The sequence below is a fragment of the Buteo buteo genome, chromosome 3 (assembly GCF_964188355.1).
Source record: "Buteo buteo chromosome 3, bButBut1.hap1.1, whole genome shotgun sequence".
NCBI classification, from domain to species: domain Eukaryota; kingdom Metazoa; phylum Chordata; class Aves; order Accipitriformes; family Accipitridae; genus Buteo; species Buteo buteo.
In genome coordinates, this window is record NC_134173.1 from 27,648,306 (window position 1) to 27,666,325 (window position 18,020).

Genomic DNA, 18,020 nt, shown 5'->3' on the forward strand with positions numbered 1-18,020 from the left:
TAAATAATGTGCATAAATCTCAAAGATACCTGGATTTAGAATAGCATGTGGAGACAGTTAGGGAGAGAATTTGAAATATCAGGTCCCAAGACAGCCATTTTTATATTACTCAAAACCTTTTAGGAGAAGTTCCACATGGAAGGACTTTTAACTCAGAAATTTGCATTCTTCTGGAGCCAGAGGACTCAAATACTTTAAAGATACCACATCAACCCAATGTGAGAACTGGGAGAGCTGCAGCAGTTTTCTCTGTCAAGACCTACAGAGGTTACACATGAGCCTGGAAACAATTCACTGACCCATTAAGTTACAAACATTCATTGGGAGGAAAATAGGAACTTATTACTGCTATTGGCCAAGACTAGCAGTTTCTAGGAAAGAGATAGTATCTGGTTTTGCTTTACTATGGGTTTTGGTTACTCAAGCTGTGTATTTAAAAAAAAAAAAGTGAATGTCCTCACTGGTTCTTCAGGTTAGCAATACAGGGTCAGATAAATTCCCTCTGGTATATGTAGGGACAGTTTATCTACCTCATACTAGTTTTCAAACTGCATTTTGTGAAGAATTCAGTTTTATTGTATTACTAATTACAAAGGCTTCCCAAGAAAACACTCTTATGTATTATGAGACCTTACTTTTCTTTGCAAAATAAAAATTCAGTAAAAATTCAGTTAGTGCAAGATAGGTTAACATCACGCAGTAACTTACCCCAGTAGCGTGTGGAGAAAAAGCTGTATTTTAGACTCCTTTTGGGAAGGCACAGGGATGGAAGATGAAGAACTTTTTTCCTCCCAAAACTACTATTGTATTACGGACTACAGATTTGTACAGATAAACAACTTGTTCTCCAATTTGAGCTTCATAAATTTTAGTCATAATATGTAACTAGAACTCAGGTTCAAAGCAGCAGCATTTAGATGTTCTGTAAGAAGTCCTTTATGTGTTTAATACATGAGCAACTTCTGTACATGCTTACAGCATTAAATGAAACAAGTTCTAATCTCTAACAGCTTGATGCCTGTGCTATTTTTTGGCAATTATGATACAAAAGTCCAGGTACATGTTAATTTAAGAGTTGTTATTTAAAATGAAGCCTGAGAAGTTCAAATCTGGCATAAAACTCATGGCAGAAGTCTGTGGAATATATCCCACCACACCATGCCTCTAGTTCCCTATATAGTTTTATGATTTCACTTGACATCCTGTTTCTCATGCCTCAGCTTTCATTGTTTCCACTCACTACAAGTTTTTTGAGAGGAAAGCTAGAGTAAGATAACTAGCTCTTTGTACCTGTCAGGGCACACTTATGCTCTGCAATTATCTACCAACTACACATTTTTCAAAACCCTGAAAGTGAACCCCTACCTTATTTTCCTATGATACTGCTATAATGTTACTTTATTTAAATTTTTTCCAATGAGGAAAACCGTCCTGTACTTTCAAGCTGCTGAAAATTTCATTTCAGTGAAATGAAAGCACGTGCTGCTTAAAACAAAAAAATTAGTTGCCTGGTAACAAACTGCATTTTAGAAGAGTAAGTTTTACCTTTTGTAGCATCCAAAGATTTAACCATTGCAAGGAAGTCTGAAATCTCTTTACTGAGTCTTTGTTGGCATGCTTGTGCTTTCTGAAAGACAGTAAGTATAGCTAGTTCAGAAGTGCCTTGTTCTACAGAAAGTGTATGTTTATTCTCTTAACTATACTGAAATCTTTAAATTTGGGGAGCATTAAATCTTAACCAAGATTCCCAGTGACAGAAACCGATACATTAAAACTGAAAGAAATTACTTGAAGTACCTTCAAAGACACACAAGCAAACAGAAGGTTTATGCACATTATATTGCTGACCCGCTTTTGTTTAAATTAGCATAGCAAACCAAGCCCCAAAGCTATACTGTATGTACCGCTTTTGCATTTTCCCCCTCTTTTTAATATAAAAGTTTGAAAACCCAGGAAGAGCCGTTGCTTGTCCTTTGACAAGCCAAAGGCCAAAGTAAGCAAATGCATAGGGTTAACTGATATACAGCAAGTACAGCAACATGCAGGAACCCACCCCAAGATCATATTCCAAGCCTGCATTTGAACTTGGGAGAGTTATCTGTTAGATAATACCATCTTTCTCTATAGGCTGCTGGGAACTGCCAGCACCAGTTACCCTCCCATCTCTGTTCTGCCATTAGCTACTTTGAGTTCTTGTACCAAAAGGTACCAGCCACTTCGAGTTCAGTCACATGAAGATTTTTGCATTGTAGTGTCAACTTTCCCTTGAAGTAAAAGGTTTTAGAAATATATGTACAGCAAAAAAGCAAGAATCACAGGCTGAAAGCTAGAATTATCAAGGAAGACTCATCTTCGTTGCAGGTCTGAACAATCACTGTACAACACATCTAATGTGACCTGAGGTGTTAAAGGATGATTTCTAAGCCATTTCATTGCCTGTGTTATAGAAGAAGAGCTTGCTTAAGGTTAGCTTTGTAATCCTCCAGTCTTGGTGTCACCAAGTACAGTACACAAGGCTCCCTCTCCTGGCTGAAAGTCTCAAGCAACTTTCTACCTTGCAGTAGTGCTTGTAAAACTGAAAAACACAATGCTGTAGCTATGATAAACATGCCATTTTATGCATGCAGTCCAAACAGGAATACATGTCAGTAAGCAGTGCAAATACAAGCAGCATTTATGCATCCATGGGACGAAAGAATCATTACTTTTAGCTGAAGTACACTAAAGTATTTCCACACAAAACAGCACTTATCTGCACCTGCCTAGATGCATGAGCCAAATAAGTACTCAGCACATACTTTCAGAGTATCTTGTAGGTCTGTAACAGATACTGTATCATCTTCCTCATCATCACTACTCAACTGTTCCTGTGTGCAGTAATGAGTGCTATATGCAGAGTGGTCTTCTATTGCTTCCAGCCAACTCTGAATGGAAAAAAAAAACCAGACTTAATACACATTTCAAAGGTTATCCCCAGAAAGTAACAGCATACATGCAAAAGAACAAATTAAAATTTTCTATTGATGTGAATAAGACATCCAATAGTAAAATGAGAAACCTTAATAAGAAGATAGATTGTTAAAAATTGTAACATGTATTGAAGATAAGATACTCTGTGGTCAGAGTGCCACAGACTTAATTGATTAAATTTTAAGCACAAATGTAAACCCACCCCTCAGTCTATCCAAGGTCACATAAAGTCGCATCAGTTAAGAAAAGACTGTAGGGAATATATTTTGCATCTTTGAGTTTCTGTTCAGACAGCAAGGTCCCCTGTGACAAAGCCTGTCTTCTTATGAATGACAAACTGCATACAAAACCTCAAGCACTATCATAATTAAGAGGTGGATTCTTTTCCTGTTCACTGAATCTCAGAGTGACTGAGGTTGGCAGGGACCTCTGGAAGTCATTTTGTCCAACCCCCACCTGCTCAAGCAGGGCCATCTAGAACTGGTTGCCCAGGACCACATCCAGACAGCTTTTGAATATCTCCAAGGATGGAGACTTCACAACCTCTCTGGGCAACCTGTGCTCAGTCACCCTCACATTTTTTTCTTATGTTCAGAGGGAACCTCCTGTGTTTCAGTTTGTGCCCATTGCTTCTAGTCCTGTCACCAAGCACCATGAAAAGAGCCTGGCTCTGTCCCTCCTTGCACCCTCCCTTCAAGTATTTTATATACATTAACAAGATCCCCCTGAGCCTTCTCTCTTGCAGGCTGAGCAGTCCCAGCTCTCTCAGCCTTTCCTAGTATGAGAGATGCTCTGGTCCCTTTAATCATCTTACTGGCTCTTTGTTGAGCTCTCTTCAGTAAGTTTGCATCTCTCTTGTAGTGGGGAGTTCAGAACTGGACACAGTACTCCAGATGCCTCTACCCCTACTTAATCTCTCCTTAGTACACCTATAGAAGTACAATAGTAACTACACTACAAATAGCCCTAAACCAAAAAAAGTTATTCTCTTGTTTCAGATGCACATTTTAAGAATATATAACTTATTAGGTCATCTGGGAGAATGGCTAAGACTACAATGTACCATTAAACATTCTGTTGCTCAGGATAACGAACTATGGAATAAAGTGCACCAAAAGGAAGTTGCAATAGAAATTTACCACATGGAGAACTTGAAGAAAAAGAGTAAGTTAAACTACAGGGCATAATACAGGGACAGAGCTGGAAAACAAGGTGGCACTAATCTTAAATAACAGAAGAACAATCTGTCCATTTTTACTATTTAGTCTATACAGTCATGCTAAAAGATTCAATATCTGCACTTTTGTTACCAAGTCCCGATGATTAAGATGCTGAACCCACTACTAATGCATCCATAGCAAGTAGTATGGAAATTATTCATTAGAGAAGTTATTACATTTTAAAACCTTTGATAAAAGTCATTATTACCTCTCTTGTTTGAGAGGGAAGGCTATTTTTAGGAATTTTGAAACGATGAACAGTGTCATCAAAACATCTGACAGAAAAGAAGCAGCTGTCTGTAGATTTTACCTAAGCAATGTGGAGAAAACACAAAATTAGTGTAATGAATCAGTAAGAAAAAAAATTAAGAATAAGCAAGGTATATAATTACTCAGAAGTTTTCATCTTAGTTTTGATGCAAAACAACTATAGTTTACAAAAAGCTTGGTCAGAACGTTTTTGCAAAGTGTGCTGTCTTGCACTTTACATCATGAATGAGAATATAGAGGTTCTTTATGTCAAAACATTATGTTTGCTTATATTTGTATCACTTGATTCAGACAAAAGCTCAGCAACAGTGCAGGATCACCAATATTAAGGAATTTGCAGATATAGAAAAGGAAGAGTCACTTTTCATATAGTAAGAGTATACATAACTGTAGTTTAATGGAACTTGTGGTGCCATTCTATAGAACTAGGGCAGGTTAGTTATAGAAGAAAAAAGTACTGAAATTATCCTAAATGCATTTTCCTTAAACACTTCATCTTCCTGTGTATTATAAATGACACCTGGCCTGTTTTTCCTCTGTTCACTCCTTCCAAAAGGGATTCCCACAAGCATGATGGAATTTAAGGAAGTTTTCCAAAAAGTCACCTTCAGAATTGATCAGTTCTCCAACTGAGATCAGCTTAAGTTACACAATCAGTCACAAGTAGCCAGTGACAGCTACAGGAGGAACTAGAGCTTTGTATTCTGTATCACATGCTCCAAACATTTGTTTTGCACAACTGAAGAGGCATGCTTTTAGGAAGCCCTATGTTTAGATCTTCAAGACTTTACAAAGAAGGGAAGGAGCTTTATGGCCACTTTACATATAAGACTCCTTTGCTTGACAAGAACCATCATTTCTTGCTAAAACACAAGCTTTTTCCCTTTTTTATAACAAAAGCATGCTTACCAATCTAGCTGAAGTTTTCACTGTCTAGGTATGGAACACCATCACATAAAAAAACCCCCAGTACTTAAAGTCACTTCACATCCTACCGTGCAGACAGCTTGTGTTAGATGCTTGCATCCCTGACGATGATCATTATTCACTGCATCAGCTCTTTGAAAGAAAAAAGAGATTTAATAAAGTGAAGATGGGAATTATTTAAATCACTTTTCAGAAATTTAAACACGGAACTTACTGTCTCCGATACCACGAAAGGACTCCATGTTCTAGAACTATCCAGTAGAGTTTCCAACCAAAAAATCGTGAGCTCTAAAAAAAGAATTAAAAAACCCCACCACAATAAAAAAGACCAGATAAGGTTAACAGCTGAAGAGTTACTATTCCCAGCAAGTTTGATAGCTTGAAGGCTATTACATAAAACTGGCACTCATTAGGAAAACATTTTAGGTTTTACATATCTTGGTGATCACAGCAACCTGAGACTACTTTACAATTACAGTGCTATTCTCTTTTTTGGAAATACCTAATGACAAAAGTTTTGGTGAGCCTGCTATTCAGTAAGAACTGAAATATTAAAATGTTGCATTTTTTAACATTACAGGGGTTGTTGATCACCACACAATTCTACTTTATAAAATCAAGTGATAAACAAAACACATTAAGATATCCAGCTACAACATTTCACCTTTCACAAGCTTTTAGTACATAGTTCCAGTTTAAAAACAGTTCTTTGTATTACAATTGTGTGTGAATACATGGGAAAATTTAAACTGAAGAAAACTTCAAAGATTTCATTAAGGAACACAAAAATTAAGTATTCATGTAGAAGATTGAGAAAGCTTTTTTTTTTTAACAAGGGAAAAAGATTCACTCGCATATCAGAGCAAAACAAGCTTTGAACAACCATTTGACTGACATCTTCCCTCTAAGTTTTAAAGTTTCCAGAAGGTGGTGAACTTGTGGCAAAATATTAGTCATAGATTATTAAAAGACATCTATTGAGGAAAGAAAAAAAACAAACAAAACATTTTGCCCACCACACAGACAAGGAAAGAAACCTTACCACAGTGAAGCTTTGCCACAAAAATTACCAAGAAATGGAGAGATTTTAGGGACTGAGGTTAAGATCAGAGGGCCACGAATCTAGTAACTGCTCCACCCAGCCAGCCCACCTATAATTTATCCAATATACTAGATTAAAGCCAAGCCATTTAACAAATGTATTATTGAAAAGTTCCCTCATTCAGCAACTCTCACTTAAGTACGGAAAAGGACATACTGACAAACTTTGAGAACTTATAAGGTATTTTAGACAAGGAAATAAGACATACCTTCCATAGGAGACCTTCGTATCGTCTCAGGGGTTTGTTGATAACCTGCATAGAAATTTAAAGCTCATGTAGGAATAGCTTCAACTAGACAGCCTTGGCATTTTAAATGGATAAAAAAGTTCCTACCTTTCCAGTTTTACCTCCCAGTATCAGTTTCATTTCGGCACCTTGGGCTAGATCAAGGGGCGTCTGATCTGTTTAGTAACCAAGACAAAGTGTGAGAATTGATGCAAATAAACTTTGATGTACTGTACTTAAAAATAATCTGGCACTGTGTTTACCCATTAAAGTTTGGTTCCACAAGCATCTATGTTTACTTGGAGTTGGGTAACATAAGCTCCCCAGGGGCAGAACACTAAAAAGGCTCTGAACTTTAGTGCACTGATCTGTCCTTCAGAGTTCTACTAGCCACAGAGAGGCCTTTGCTCTTATTTAAATTCGGTTTTGGCTCTTCAGCTATATAAATCAGTTCAGAACATTCACAAATATCAACACAGAGACAGTTTTAATCAGATGACAAGTACACAGTTTGCATAACACCTGCATGAAGTTTTCCTGCATTTGCCTTCATTACAAGCCTTCTTCGGAAGGGTCACTTTGTCTGAGCCATATCTTCAATCTTATCACTTTTTTTGTTACCTGTGTTTAGTGTTTAGCATCAAGAAAACAAAAGCCAGGCACATTTCATGTTCAAGACAGACAGCAGGTAAATTTTCTAGAAATGGGTAAGTTTGGAAAATAAAAGCATGTATGATAAATATTTTGCCACAGTTCTTGAATCTCTTGCAATTTAGTCAGTGTTGGGCTTCCTTTATTAGTGATACAAAGCTTGCATAGCACCCTAAGATTTTCCCTGAACACTGAGTAGTAAGTAACATAGCTTATAGAATCTGTTAAATTTCTGTTTCCTCTTAACACTTTATGTACTTTCATTTGGTACTCACCATTTTTGTTTCTTATTTTAGGATCTGCTCCATTTTTTAGAAGTTTCAATGCACAGTGCTTATGGGCACGGTATGCTGCACAATGCAATGGTGTGTTCCCCATCTGATCTGTACAGTTGATATCAGGTGGTTTGGGCTTGTTCAACTGGAAAAAACAATGTTTTGCTTACTTGTCAGTTTTCCTCCCTTTCCAGATGCCACGTTCATTCTTTTGAAAGTTAGCTGTTCCTAACTAGGATGCTTCAGTGTAGATCTGGCAACAAGGAGGGCATGTAGCAAGTGTCAGGAGAAGAGCAAGGACTACAACAATCAAGCAAGATGTTTAACTACAGTAAGGAACTTCCCAGTTTTTTGCTTGCTATACCCCTTCCACCTCTGCTACACAACATGGAAACGTTTATCCTGCTCAGTTGCACACCACCAGAGAGAGTTCCCCAGCATTGCAGTTCAGTCATTTATATTACTAGAATGGTCCTGTCTGATTCTACTGTCAAAATCTACTGTTCTCTGTAGAAGACTCCCAAGCACAGTCTGAAAGTTAGCACAGGTCAATGCTAAATCCAGAACAAGTTTGTGTGGCCACTCTGTTTCAGAGAGTAAGAACTTTGTACAGAAAGGTGGCAGGCCTGCCAGTCTCAGTGACAGAGCTATTCTAGGCCATTTAGAACCTCCTAGTATAGGCAGTCTGTTATACTGTTTGGCTGCATTCTGAAGCCTAACTAATGTGGGGACTTAAGATTAGAGCAGCTATGTAATTGAGGAAAAAAAACCCTGAGTTTTACTTGGACGAATGGTCATTAAGAATGACACTACTACCCACCCTAAAATACCACTACACTTCTACTCAAATATGTGGCTATTTGATGTGTACATGAGGGTTGGACTCGATCTTTAAAGGTCCCTCCCAACCCAACCCATTCTATGCAACATCAGCCATTATAGTTAAGATTCCAAGCCAAATGGGACTGCCTTAACAGAAAGGCTAAGTTACTGTTAATCAGTCTTAGGACACTAGAGTCACAAGTGCATGACAATGATTTTAGAGAAACTCAGTTTAAGCCTTCTGCATTAGCCATATGCTATTTTAGAGACACTACTCCATAATAACAGAATTCCCATTGCAGCAATTTAAGTTAGCATCAACAGTAACCACCTTAAATCTGCTTCAGAAATAGTCCTATAAAGGACAAACTGCTAACAGCTGTTATTTACAGTTCAACTGAAAAGAGAACACAAGTCAAGACGACACAGCTTGTGGAACTATAACCTCATTAATGCTGAGGTCAAATACTTGAGTTCCTGAGGATTCCTAGGTTTTAGCTCTTCTCAACCAGCATCTGCCTTATCTCCACCTCCTGACTTCTTGCCTCCACACCTTTTAAGCCACATGCCTGTCATTTCAGCAGCTTACACCTTGTTACAAGGCAATATTCTGAAGAAAGTTTTGTGCCTCAATTCATTTGAGAAAAAGCTCTCCAGTTGTTTCAATAAATGTACAGTACGTTTTTGAGAACTCTCAGGAAGAGCACACTGGTTTTGCCTCAAGTAGACTAAAAAGCCTGGGCAAAGATTCAGTTACTGAAGGTCTAGCTTTTAGTAGCAAAACACACTGTGATCTAGTGACAATCTTGACAGAAGAGAAGCACAAAAGCCACCACTACCATTTCACTTCAAGAAACTTCAATAGAAGGAGCAGTTAAAGTGCATGCAGGAAAAGAAGAAAAAATGGTCTGAAGTCCGATTAGAAGGTTTAGATGAACTGCACCATTAAATTATCTCTTCCAGACAACTGTGTTACAATGTGCAGTATAGTCTTTTTTGGTTAAAAAAAAAATCAAGATAAAGGAGAATTAACAATAAAAGGCTATCTTTCAAGTAAGTGGCACTGTTCCAAAAGCAGGGCAGTAGAGGACAAATTCTGATGTGTTAGGTCTCACAATAAAAGTAGATGTAAGCAGCTAAGTTTCATGAGCTTAATACTCTGCTGATTAAAAAAGATACAGTAGGAGCAGAAAGGCCTGAAAATCAGTAGGCAAAGTATGAGGAATTTTCAAGATAAAGGGCCATTCAGAAGAACTACACAAATTCTCCACAGAGGTATTAACCTAAAAGTAGCAAAGTCAAGGAGGTTTACACCATAGAGCTGTAAGTAGAGAAAGTTCTTTGGACTTCCTCAAGAGTCAGCAGGAGTTTTAAAATTGTAATTCAATGGTCACAGGTCCAAGTACTCACCAAAGGATTCCAAGAAAAACTTGTTATGACTTGACTTAAAAACCGCCTCAGGGTCAAAAACGTGCTAAGTACTTCAAAAAATGTTACAGGTCAACATATAGCTGTCTTCACATATACAAAGCTCAATGATACTAAATATTAAAAAAATCACTTAGAAATGAAAATGTTTACAGGAAGAGTTACATGCACATGCATAGTTACATGCCACATGAGAAAAAGCACAGTTCTTCAGTGACAGCTTTCTATGAGAAGTCAACTTTTTCTAATTTTTTCCACATCAGTTTAAGGCTTAGTCAGCAGGCATGTAATATCAAATGCAACAAGTGTTACAGATTACCAATTACCAGAATAAAGAACAGATCACTTACAGAGTATTAATTGTAATTAATACAATCACACCATTGTATTAAAGCACTATTCTTCCACATCTTAAGTACTGCGTACAGCTCTGGTTCTCTCCCCATTTCAAAAGAGGATAGTACAAAAGTATAAATATTAATTACAAGGATGACCAAAGATTTAAAAACAGTTTCCATGCAAGGAGTTAGAAAGACAAGGGCTCTTTAGACTAGAAGAGATAAATTTAGAGGATGGAAGTAACAAATTTTGAATAGGTGTTCACTCTGGCTTCTAGGCAGACAAGAATGTCAAATTTCTCAACATACAAATCTCATTTGTGTGTTTTCCGTTAGAAGTAAGTAGAAGGATTCAGACTGCTTTGATGTCTTAAAAGGTATTACTAAAGGTTCTAACTAGGTAGAAGTGTTCCATACTGCATGTCTTATTTCCAAGGAAACTCTTCAGGACTCTCAAAAGCTTGAGTTCAAACATTGAGACCCTGCTTCAAAACCCAACTGGATATGGGCCTGGGCAACCTGCTCTAATTGATTCTGCTCTGCAAACAGGAGTTGGACTAGTCCATCTCCAGAGGCACCCTCCAGTCTCAATTCTGTGATTCGCTTCTCCGATAGCCTTGCTACACCATGGTATTGTTCAGCTTGAATTACTACAAGTGTGCATGTGTGCACATATACAGTTTTCAATTCCTGCTCAGCATGAAATTGTGTTGTGTAGATGACTGTCCATTAAAAACTACAGAGACTCCAACTGCAACGGATGCTAATGACAAAAGCTTACTTTCAAGATTTAAAATAGGCCATACTGTAGTGAAAACCTAAGCACCCATGACATTAAGGTATCCACAAAAACATAACAAGCATACATTAGTAGATCTAGAACCACTACACTGCTATTTACAACTAACTGAAGAGTATTTAGAAACAGGAAAGAAGCTGAAAACCATTGTTTTGCAGCCTCCAACAAGGAGGCTTGAAAACCCTTGAGGGTTCAGCACCTTACCAACATAACATGGTGCACAGCACTAATATTCTGAAGTCACAGCACTTTGAAATGCAAGGCCTAATGTCACATGTTGTTACATTAGCATTATGGTTTGAACCACTTGACACAGAAGTATTACAAGCACTTGAGTTCTTACCAAGGCAGTCAGTTTCCCCGTTTCCCCCTCTCTTGCTGCTCCTAAAAGTTCTTCTTCCAGTTTCCTTTCTTGTGTCCTTTCAACTGCTATTTAAAAAAAACAACCCAAATTTAAGGTCAGTCTCAATAAAGTAGCAAGTACATATAAAGTACAGCATTCAAGAAACTGTATCAAAACAAGCCTAGAAAACAAGAGTTTCCAGTATTATTTGGGACAGGTATAAATGGAATATTTATTCAGAAAAGTCTGTATCACGAGCAAAAATATGTTCAAAATGTAATATCTGACAAGATGTGTGTGTATACACATGCACATACACATGTTATTTTTTTAAACACTTACAACCTAACCCCACTCTCTAGTAAAAAAACTCCCTAGTTTCCCTAGTAAAAGGGAAACGGGGGAACTATGCGACACCGTCATCAGATCTTCCCTGTGTTCTTTTCAGTTTCTCTTCTACTCTTCCTATCATTCTACAGAAATTTTATTCTTCTCTAGCAATCCAACAAAGGAGCAGCAGAAAGGACTGTTATCTGTGCACATGCATGTAGAATCAGAAGACAGATCACTTTTCACATACAGAGTCTGTGGCACTGGACACAGAGCTTCAGCAGTATTTAGGGGTATCACATAATACCAGGAAGCAACACAGTTCTTGAATTCTCCAAAGCTATGAGCAGTGAGCCTATGTAAGTATTTGGACACCATCTCCCTCACTTTCAATACCTATGAGGCAATGAAGGAAACAAGGTGAAGGGTTTTTACTTTTTTTTTTCCTTTTGACATAACCTCTAAGACTGCAATAGCAAGTCCTAAACTTGATCCAAAACTGGGTCACCTTTGCAAACTGCCCAGGATTTTGCTCTTTTAAAGATTTTGTTGACACAAAGTCACTTAATGACTTGAGTTTTTCCTCTTCCTGTGAGCTAAGGCTTTGACTGCCATGTACCATTCAAACTGTAGCAAGGATTACCCCAGCAGGACTGAAATAGTTACTTGAATAATGCTGTAGCGTTCGCTACATATCAAGGCGCCACGCTTAGATCACTGGTCGGCCCGGACCAGGGAAAGAGACAGATAACACACACAGTGTGAGCGCCAACTTCCGCCTTTTATTGCGCAGTTAATTCCTTTTATACTAACAAGGGAGGTGGGATTACAGGTACATCACAAGGCTGCGACTAACCCTCTAACTTTCCATGACATCACGAGATCTTCCGAACGCCAAACCCTACATAATGCTATTGGTATTCATACTTAACTCTCCAAGTCTCTTGCAGACATATTGTAAAATAAAGAAAACCCAAAGCCTGTCAGTATTGCAGACAAGAACCAAAAACTATGACTTTTTTCCTTTCTAATGACCAAATGTAAAGAGAAAACTCAATTGAGCTTCTGTAACTTGCAGGAGAAAAATCAGCTTTTAGAATGTACAAGTGTTGGGGAAAAAAAAAACCAAACAACAACCACAACAGCCTATGACCTGTTAAAGTTACCTTCCAACATATTCCTTATGTCTTTATCATGAGTAACTTCTTTGGCAGTCTCTCCACTCCCATTAACAATAGAAGTATCAGCATTATGCTGCAAGAGTAACATCACCACCTCCTGCAAAACAATTTGAAAAATACTGCTTATCTATCTCTGTTATGGCAAGGCCACAATCAGGCTTTCCAGCTACTGACATCCTGTAAGATGAGCTGTAGAACAGCTTCTCACCACTGCTGCCTTATGAAAACAGGAAGAGATGTTTTAGAGAGATTGAAGTGGGACTAACTGCAACCTTCTCTCTCATGTCAGTCAGCCTGAAGGAACCAATAGGAGATTAGTTCTAGCTGAACAGACCCACTCCTATTTAAAAGCTGGTGCACCTGGTGTGAATGCTGAATTTGACAGATAAAACCAGTACAATTGGCTCTTCTGATAAGAGACCGAGTAGTAACTCCTTTAGAAGGGCCAAGAGGTTATGTATAGAGGTAGTACTAGCTTGAGAATGATGGTGGCATGTGGGGAACAATCAAACTAGTCTCACATTACAGGCCTATAAAAAGCTCTTTCATTCTAGTTTTCTATGAAGAAAAAGCACTTCCAGACACCAAATGGACCAGTGTGTCCTAATTTATAGGTTTTTCCCCTCCAGAAGCCACTAAGATTAAAACAGTGTGGTTTCTCTCTATGTAAACATGCAGTTAGAAGGAACAATCCCTACTCCTTTTACTGTGTCAAACATACCAGGCACAAACACAAATGAACCTGTTGCACTTTAGTACTAGATGAGAGATCTTTACACTGGTTTCCACATGGTAATTAGCATGTGCAGCTAGAGGTAGTGCTATGCTTCAGCATTTTCTGTGACACACAGCAGAAGCAGAACAGAAGCAACATCAGTTACACAACTGATGCACAGTGTTACAGTGGAAGACAACTACTGTTTCTTTCTCTGCCAGCAAAATCTTCATCAACAAAAAGCTAAAAAAAGTTATGACAAAGTATACTAAGAGAAAAACCATGGATGTCATCTCCCATCTTCAAGAAAAGATATTTGTACCATGTTTTTGTTTTGGACAGTTATACCAGCAAGGCAATATGCCTAGTCCTTTTGAATGCACTGTACCAAAACAGCTAAGTCATTTTGAGACACTGTAAAAAACCATCTTTTTGAAGTGATCTTATTGCTAGTATTTCCTTAATAATTCTATGATTGAGGCTTCAAAAAAGCCAAAATACTTTACCTTGCGTCCTGTGAAAGCTGCACGATGGAGTGGAGTATCCCCCATGTCATTCAGCACATTCACATCTGCACCAGCCTAAACAGCAAGACCAAAAGACATCTGAATGTCCTTCCAACAAGAACTACATAGCTATTCCCTTTCACTTGGGGGGAAGGGGAGGACAGAACACTAATGTAGGCCTCATGGCAAATGGGATCAGAACTGTAATACAGTCATCCTGGAAACAAAGATAACTATGTATGTAAGATTCATAACCAGCACTCTAAACTACTTCAAAGAGGAAAAGCCTCCTGCATTTTTCCAGGCATATCTCTCACTTTTAAGAAGAAGGTATATGGAAAACAAGTTTAACACAGGGGGTTGTTGGTTTGGTTGTTTGCTTTGGGTTTTGTGGGTGTGGGTTTTTTTGCAGGGGGGCATGGGTGAGGGGGACAGGTGTTGGGAAAAAACAACCACCAAAAAAACTTAATGAAAGAACTGCAGTGGTACTGTATAACATGCATACATATATTACTATAAATGTACACACAGTAGCATCAGCCTCCTGGTGCTCCTGATTTAACAAGTGGTGTTCTCCCTAGGCACCTATTGCTGCTCTTCAACTTGAAATGAAAACTTCCATGTCAGCATTAAGATGGTACCATCTGAAACTTAACCTTCCTTCTCCCTTTTCTTTTCTACAATCTTTGCCTTGAACCTCCCTTCCTCTTGTCACACACTTTCTCCATCCCATACCTTTTATCTGAAAGGAAGACTGCTTGCCAGTATGCACAGGCACCGTTCCAGGAAACCAGGAAACCCTATCCTTCCTTCTTGAAGCATTTCTTCTACACTGCTTTACCTAACCTCTCAAAGGGTCAGAAAGACGGCAGGACATATTTACCTTTATCACATAGGTTTAGATCATATAATTTAGCCAGGTCACTGCTGCCTGCCTAAAGTTAACTGATGAACCTGACTCTAGTTCCAGAGCTGTTCCTGATAATACCTCATTCACTTGCTCTTTGAGCACAAAATCTAGGCACAAGTACACAGACACTCATATATGCCTAGCTTTCAGAGGTGTACAGCCTGCTATTCGCCTTACTCTTTAAATAATACCCTTTCAGGAGCCCTATCAGAAAGAAGAAAGCACAGTTACATATACTCATCCAACTCTGGAAGTGTTGATAAATGCATTAAGTGACAAAACTTTATGTTTTGCTTTAAGTAGCCCTTGGATTGAGAACAGCATTATCTACTGAGCACAAGTGTGTAGGCTAGAGAAGAACTTAAAGAAATCTCAATTTTGTTTCCTACTTTAGAGTCATGATTATGGCTGGTAGCCTTTATTCTGAGTGAAATACAAGTTTAGATTAGCTACCTTTGTATCTGAGGCTGTTTAGCATGTTTCTGCCATCTACAGCAAAATCTTTCAAACATGAATAGAGTATAATATAGTTAGCGTTGGTTGAGCCTACTCTGAGAGCTGAGGGTAAAAAATATACTCAGTCAGAAACAACTGCAAATGCAGTGCAGATGTGGCTATAAAGATACAAACAGGTCAGCTTTGATGACAGAGGTTCATCATTTCAAAGTTCATCACACAGTTCATTATTTCAAAGATGTTAGAAAGAAATAATGAGTCAAACTACCTTAGTCTGTGCCTGGAAAGAAACACATACAAGTTATGCTGCACAGAATTCTGGACATACTTCTATGCACAACACACAATTAGATAACAAAGATTTTTTTCCACATTTGAAACACTTTAGCCTTTCCTACAACTCAATAAGTGAAATTGCCTAGATTATATACTTTATGTACTACAGTAAGCTAGATCAGGCCCTTGAAGCATTTGCATTACTAGTTATCAGATGCTGGCTTACTATATGCAGATATCCACTAAGCTTGAAAAAGGCTGAAGCTTTCATGAGGGCATATCTATATACTATACGTCTTTAATATTTACATTCAGATGGTTACACAAACACATATACTCCATGAGTTAGCTAAGTACTGAGAATTGTAAACACTGTTCAGAGTAATAGCTGTGTACTACTGTACGGTCTTCCAGTGTCACCATTTTGGGTCTCTGTAAACTCAGCTGATCTTAATACTGCAACTATTTCATTCCTTAGTTTTAACAATCAGTTATCTCTGTTACACGCAGATAAACTGTAGAAGTGGCTCTGCCTCTCTACAAAGCCACCTTTCTTCCATCACAAGAACCCAAATAAATACTAACTGCTTCTAGGATAACAAAGATTTTTCTGCCTTACACACAGAAGCAAGTACCTTCAGCAAATCCTCTACCACAACAGCATGTCCAAAGTAGCAAGCAAGATGAAGAGGTGTCCAACCCATATTAGATTTACTTCTGCCTGAAAGACAAAACAGGTAAATCAAGTTTTGGTCACGCAATACAAAAAAGATCTTGCCATGTGCTTGGAGGCTGGCATGGATGATCATTCTTCACAGTAACAGAGGAGGAAGGAGGCTGGAAGCATCAATAGTAACTATTCATAATTAGAATTACTAAACCGGGATGCAGCTTGAGAACGTTAGATTCAAATCTACAAAATCTTTCTTAAAGAAGAAAGTCATGTAGTCTGATGGAGAATAAAACTTGTTTTAATACCTTGTTCTTCAACAGCAGCAAGAAGCTTCAGTTACTTTTACTATGAAAATAGCACATGCAAGTACACATTTCTCTTGTTTATCAAAAAACTGTTTTGTTTACCTGATTTTATTTCCTGCACACAAATGAGAGGTAGGACAACCCATCAGCCAAACAGAGGATTCACAACAAAACAGGTGGGATGACCTAACGTTAGGGTTTTTTGTTGTCTTGTGCTTGTACTCATTTTAATAAAGATAGCCTTACTAAATATCATGATCTGAAATCTCTGTGTACTGTAGAACTCATGTACCATCTACAGCTCTAAGCCTCTGCAGGAATGATAAGCACAGGCAGGAAGCAGGCACAGAAGTGACCATGCAAATGAAATTATGATTTATGCTTTAAAGAGCATTTAAAGCATGCCCTGGAGGACTGGCTGTATGAATGAAATTCAAGAACCATCCTACAATTACTTCTTTAAAAGCAAGATATTAAAAGCATTAGAGATTACTAAGTTAACAACTCGTGTTACTTTCCAATTGTAACACTCAACTGTATTAAGCAAAGCTGGTTTGTGCTTTGTTTTTACTAAACAACAGACCCACAGCATTCAGAGTACCACCTGAAAGCTATCACTTTTTCATTTGGAAGCAAAATGAAAGTAAGACATTAGAAAGTGTTTTGAAATTACTGCCACCATTAAGTTTTCCCCTTTCATGTATCCTCAAGCATTGAGGCTTGGAACATGCACAACATAAGTTTGCCCTGAGGAGACAAGCCACGAGCACAAGGAAAGAGAGAACTGCTGGTCTTGCAAGTTCATCATTCTTTCTGCTCTCATATTACAAATTAACATTAAAATGTGGTTAACAGCTGACATATTTTCCCATTTCTTATAATCGTTTCCAGCTAACATTTCTGCTCTTTATTGGCTATTTCTTTAGTTATTTGATTCTCTTTCTTCTCAACTCCTGTTGTTCCAACCCCTGATTTAGTACCTTCCCCTCATCCCAGCCTGGCCTACAAGAAAGTTCCTGCCCTGTGTCACTGATGGGCTAAGGTACAACAGAAGAGAAATACCATGTGAATTACTAACTCTGGGGCTATGTATGCTGGATAACATACTAAACAGACATCATTCATCCCTCAGTCTAGTAAGGGAGAAGGTTTTCAAAGAACACAAAAGAGGTCCAAGTTGCACTGAATTCATACAATTAGCCCAAGACAGTCATTAGTTACAGCACTGACAAGACAGTGCTGCTGCCAAGGTATTTGGTCATGAAAAAAGAAAAAAAAAAATTGGGAATCTGTCTAC

The 18,020-nt window shown here is 38.1% G+C and overlaps 1 protein-coding gene across 9 annotated transcripts in view; it reads right to left on the reverse strand.

Annotated features, from left to right (window-relative positions):
- Nucleotides 1–18,020, reverse strand: part of OSBPL1A (oxysterol binding protein like 1A) — a 78,430-nt gene that overhangs the window by 50,959 nt on the left and 9,451 nt on the right. For 8 of the 9 annotated variants that reach the window (XM_075023153.1, XM_075023156.1, XM_075023150.1 and 5 more), the window contains exons 3-14: nucleotides 16,381–16,466; nucleotides 14,104–14,178; nucleotides 12,868–12,979; nucleotides 11,372–11,457; nucleotides 7,642–7,786; nucleotides 6,824–6,891; nucleotides 6,698–6,742; nucleotides 5,602–5,675; nucleotides 5,456–5,519; nucleotides 4,399–4,500; nucleotides 2,799–2,924; nucleotides 1,546–1,627 (exon numbers count right to left, since the gene is read on the reverse strand). In XM_075023153.1, coding sequence (XP_074879254.1) covers nucleotides 1,546–1,627; nucleotides 2,799–2,924; nucleotides 4,399–4,500; nucleotides 5,456–5,519; nucleotides 5,602–5,675; nucleotides 6,698–6,742; nucleotides 6,824–6,891; nucleotides 7,642–7,786; nucleotides 11,372–11,457; nucleotides 12,868–12,979; nucleotides 14,104–14,178; nucleotides 16,381–16,466 — 1,065 coding nt within the window. Of the gene's footprint in view, nucleotides 1–1,545; nucleotides 1,628–2,798; nucleotides 2,925–4,398; nucleotides 4,501–5,455; nucleotides 5,520–5,601; nucleotides 5,676–6,697; nucleotides 6,743–6,823; nucleotides 6,892–7,641; nucleotides 7,787–11,371; nucleotides 11,458–12,867; nucleotides 12,980–14,103; nucleotides 14,179–16,380; nucleotides 16,467–18,020 lie in introns of those variants that run through there. The other variant, XM_075023159.1, reaches the window with a different exon arrangement.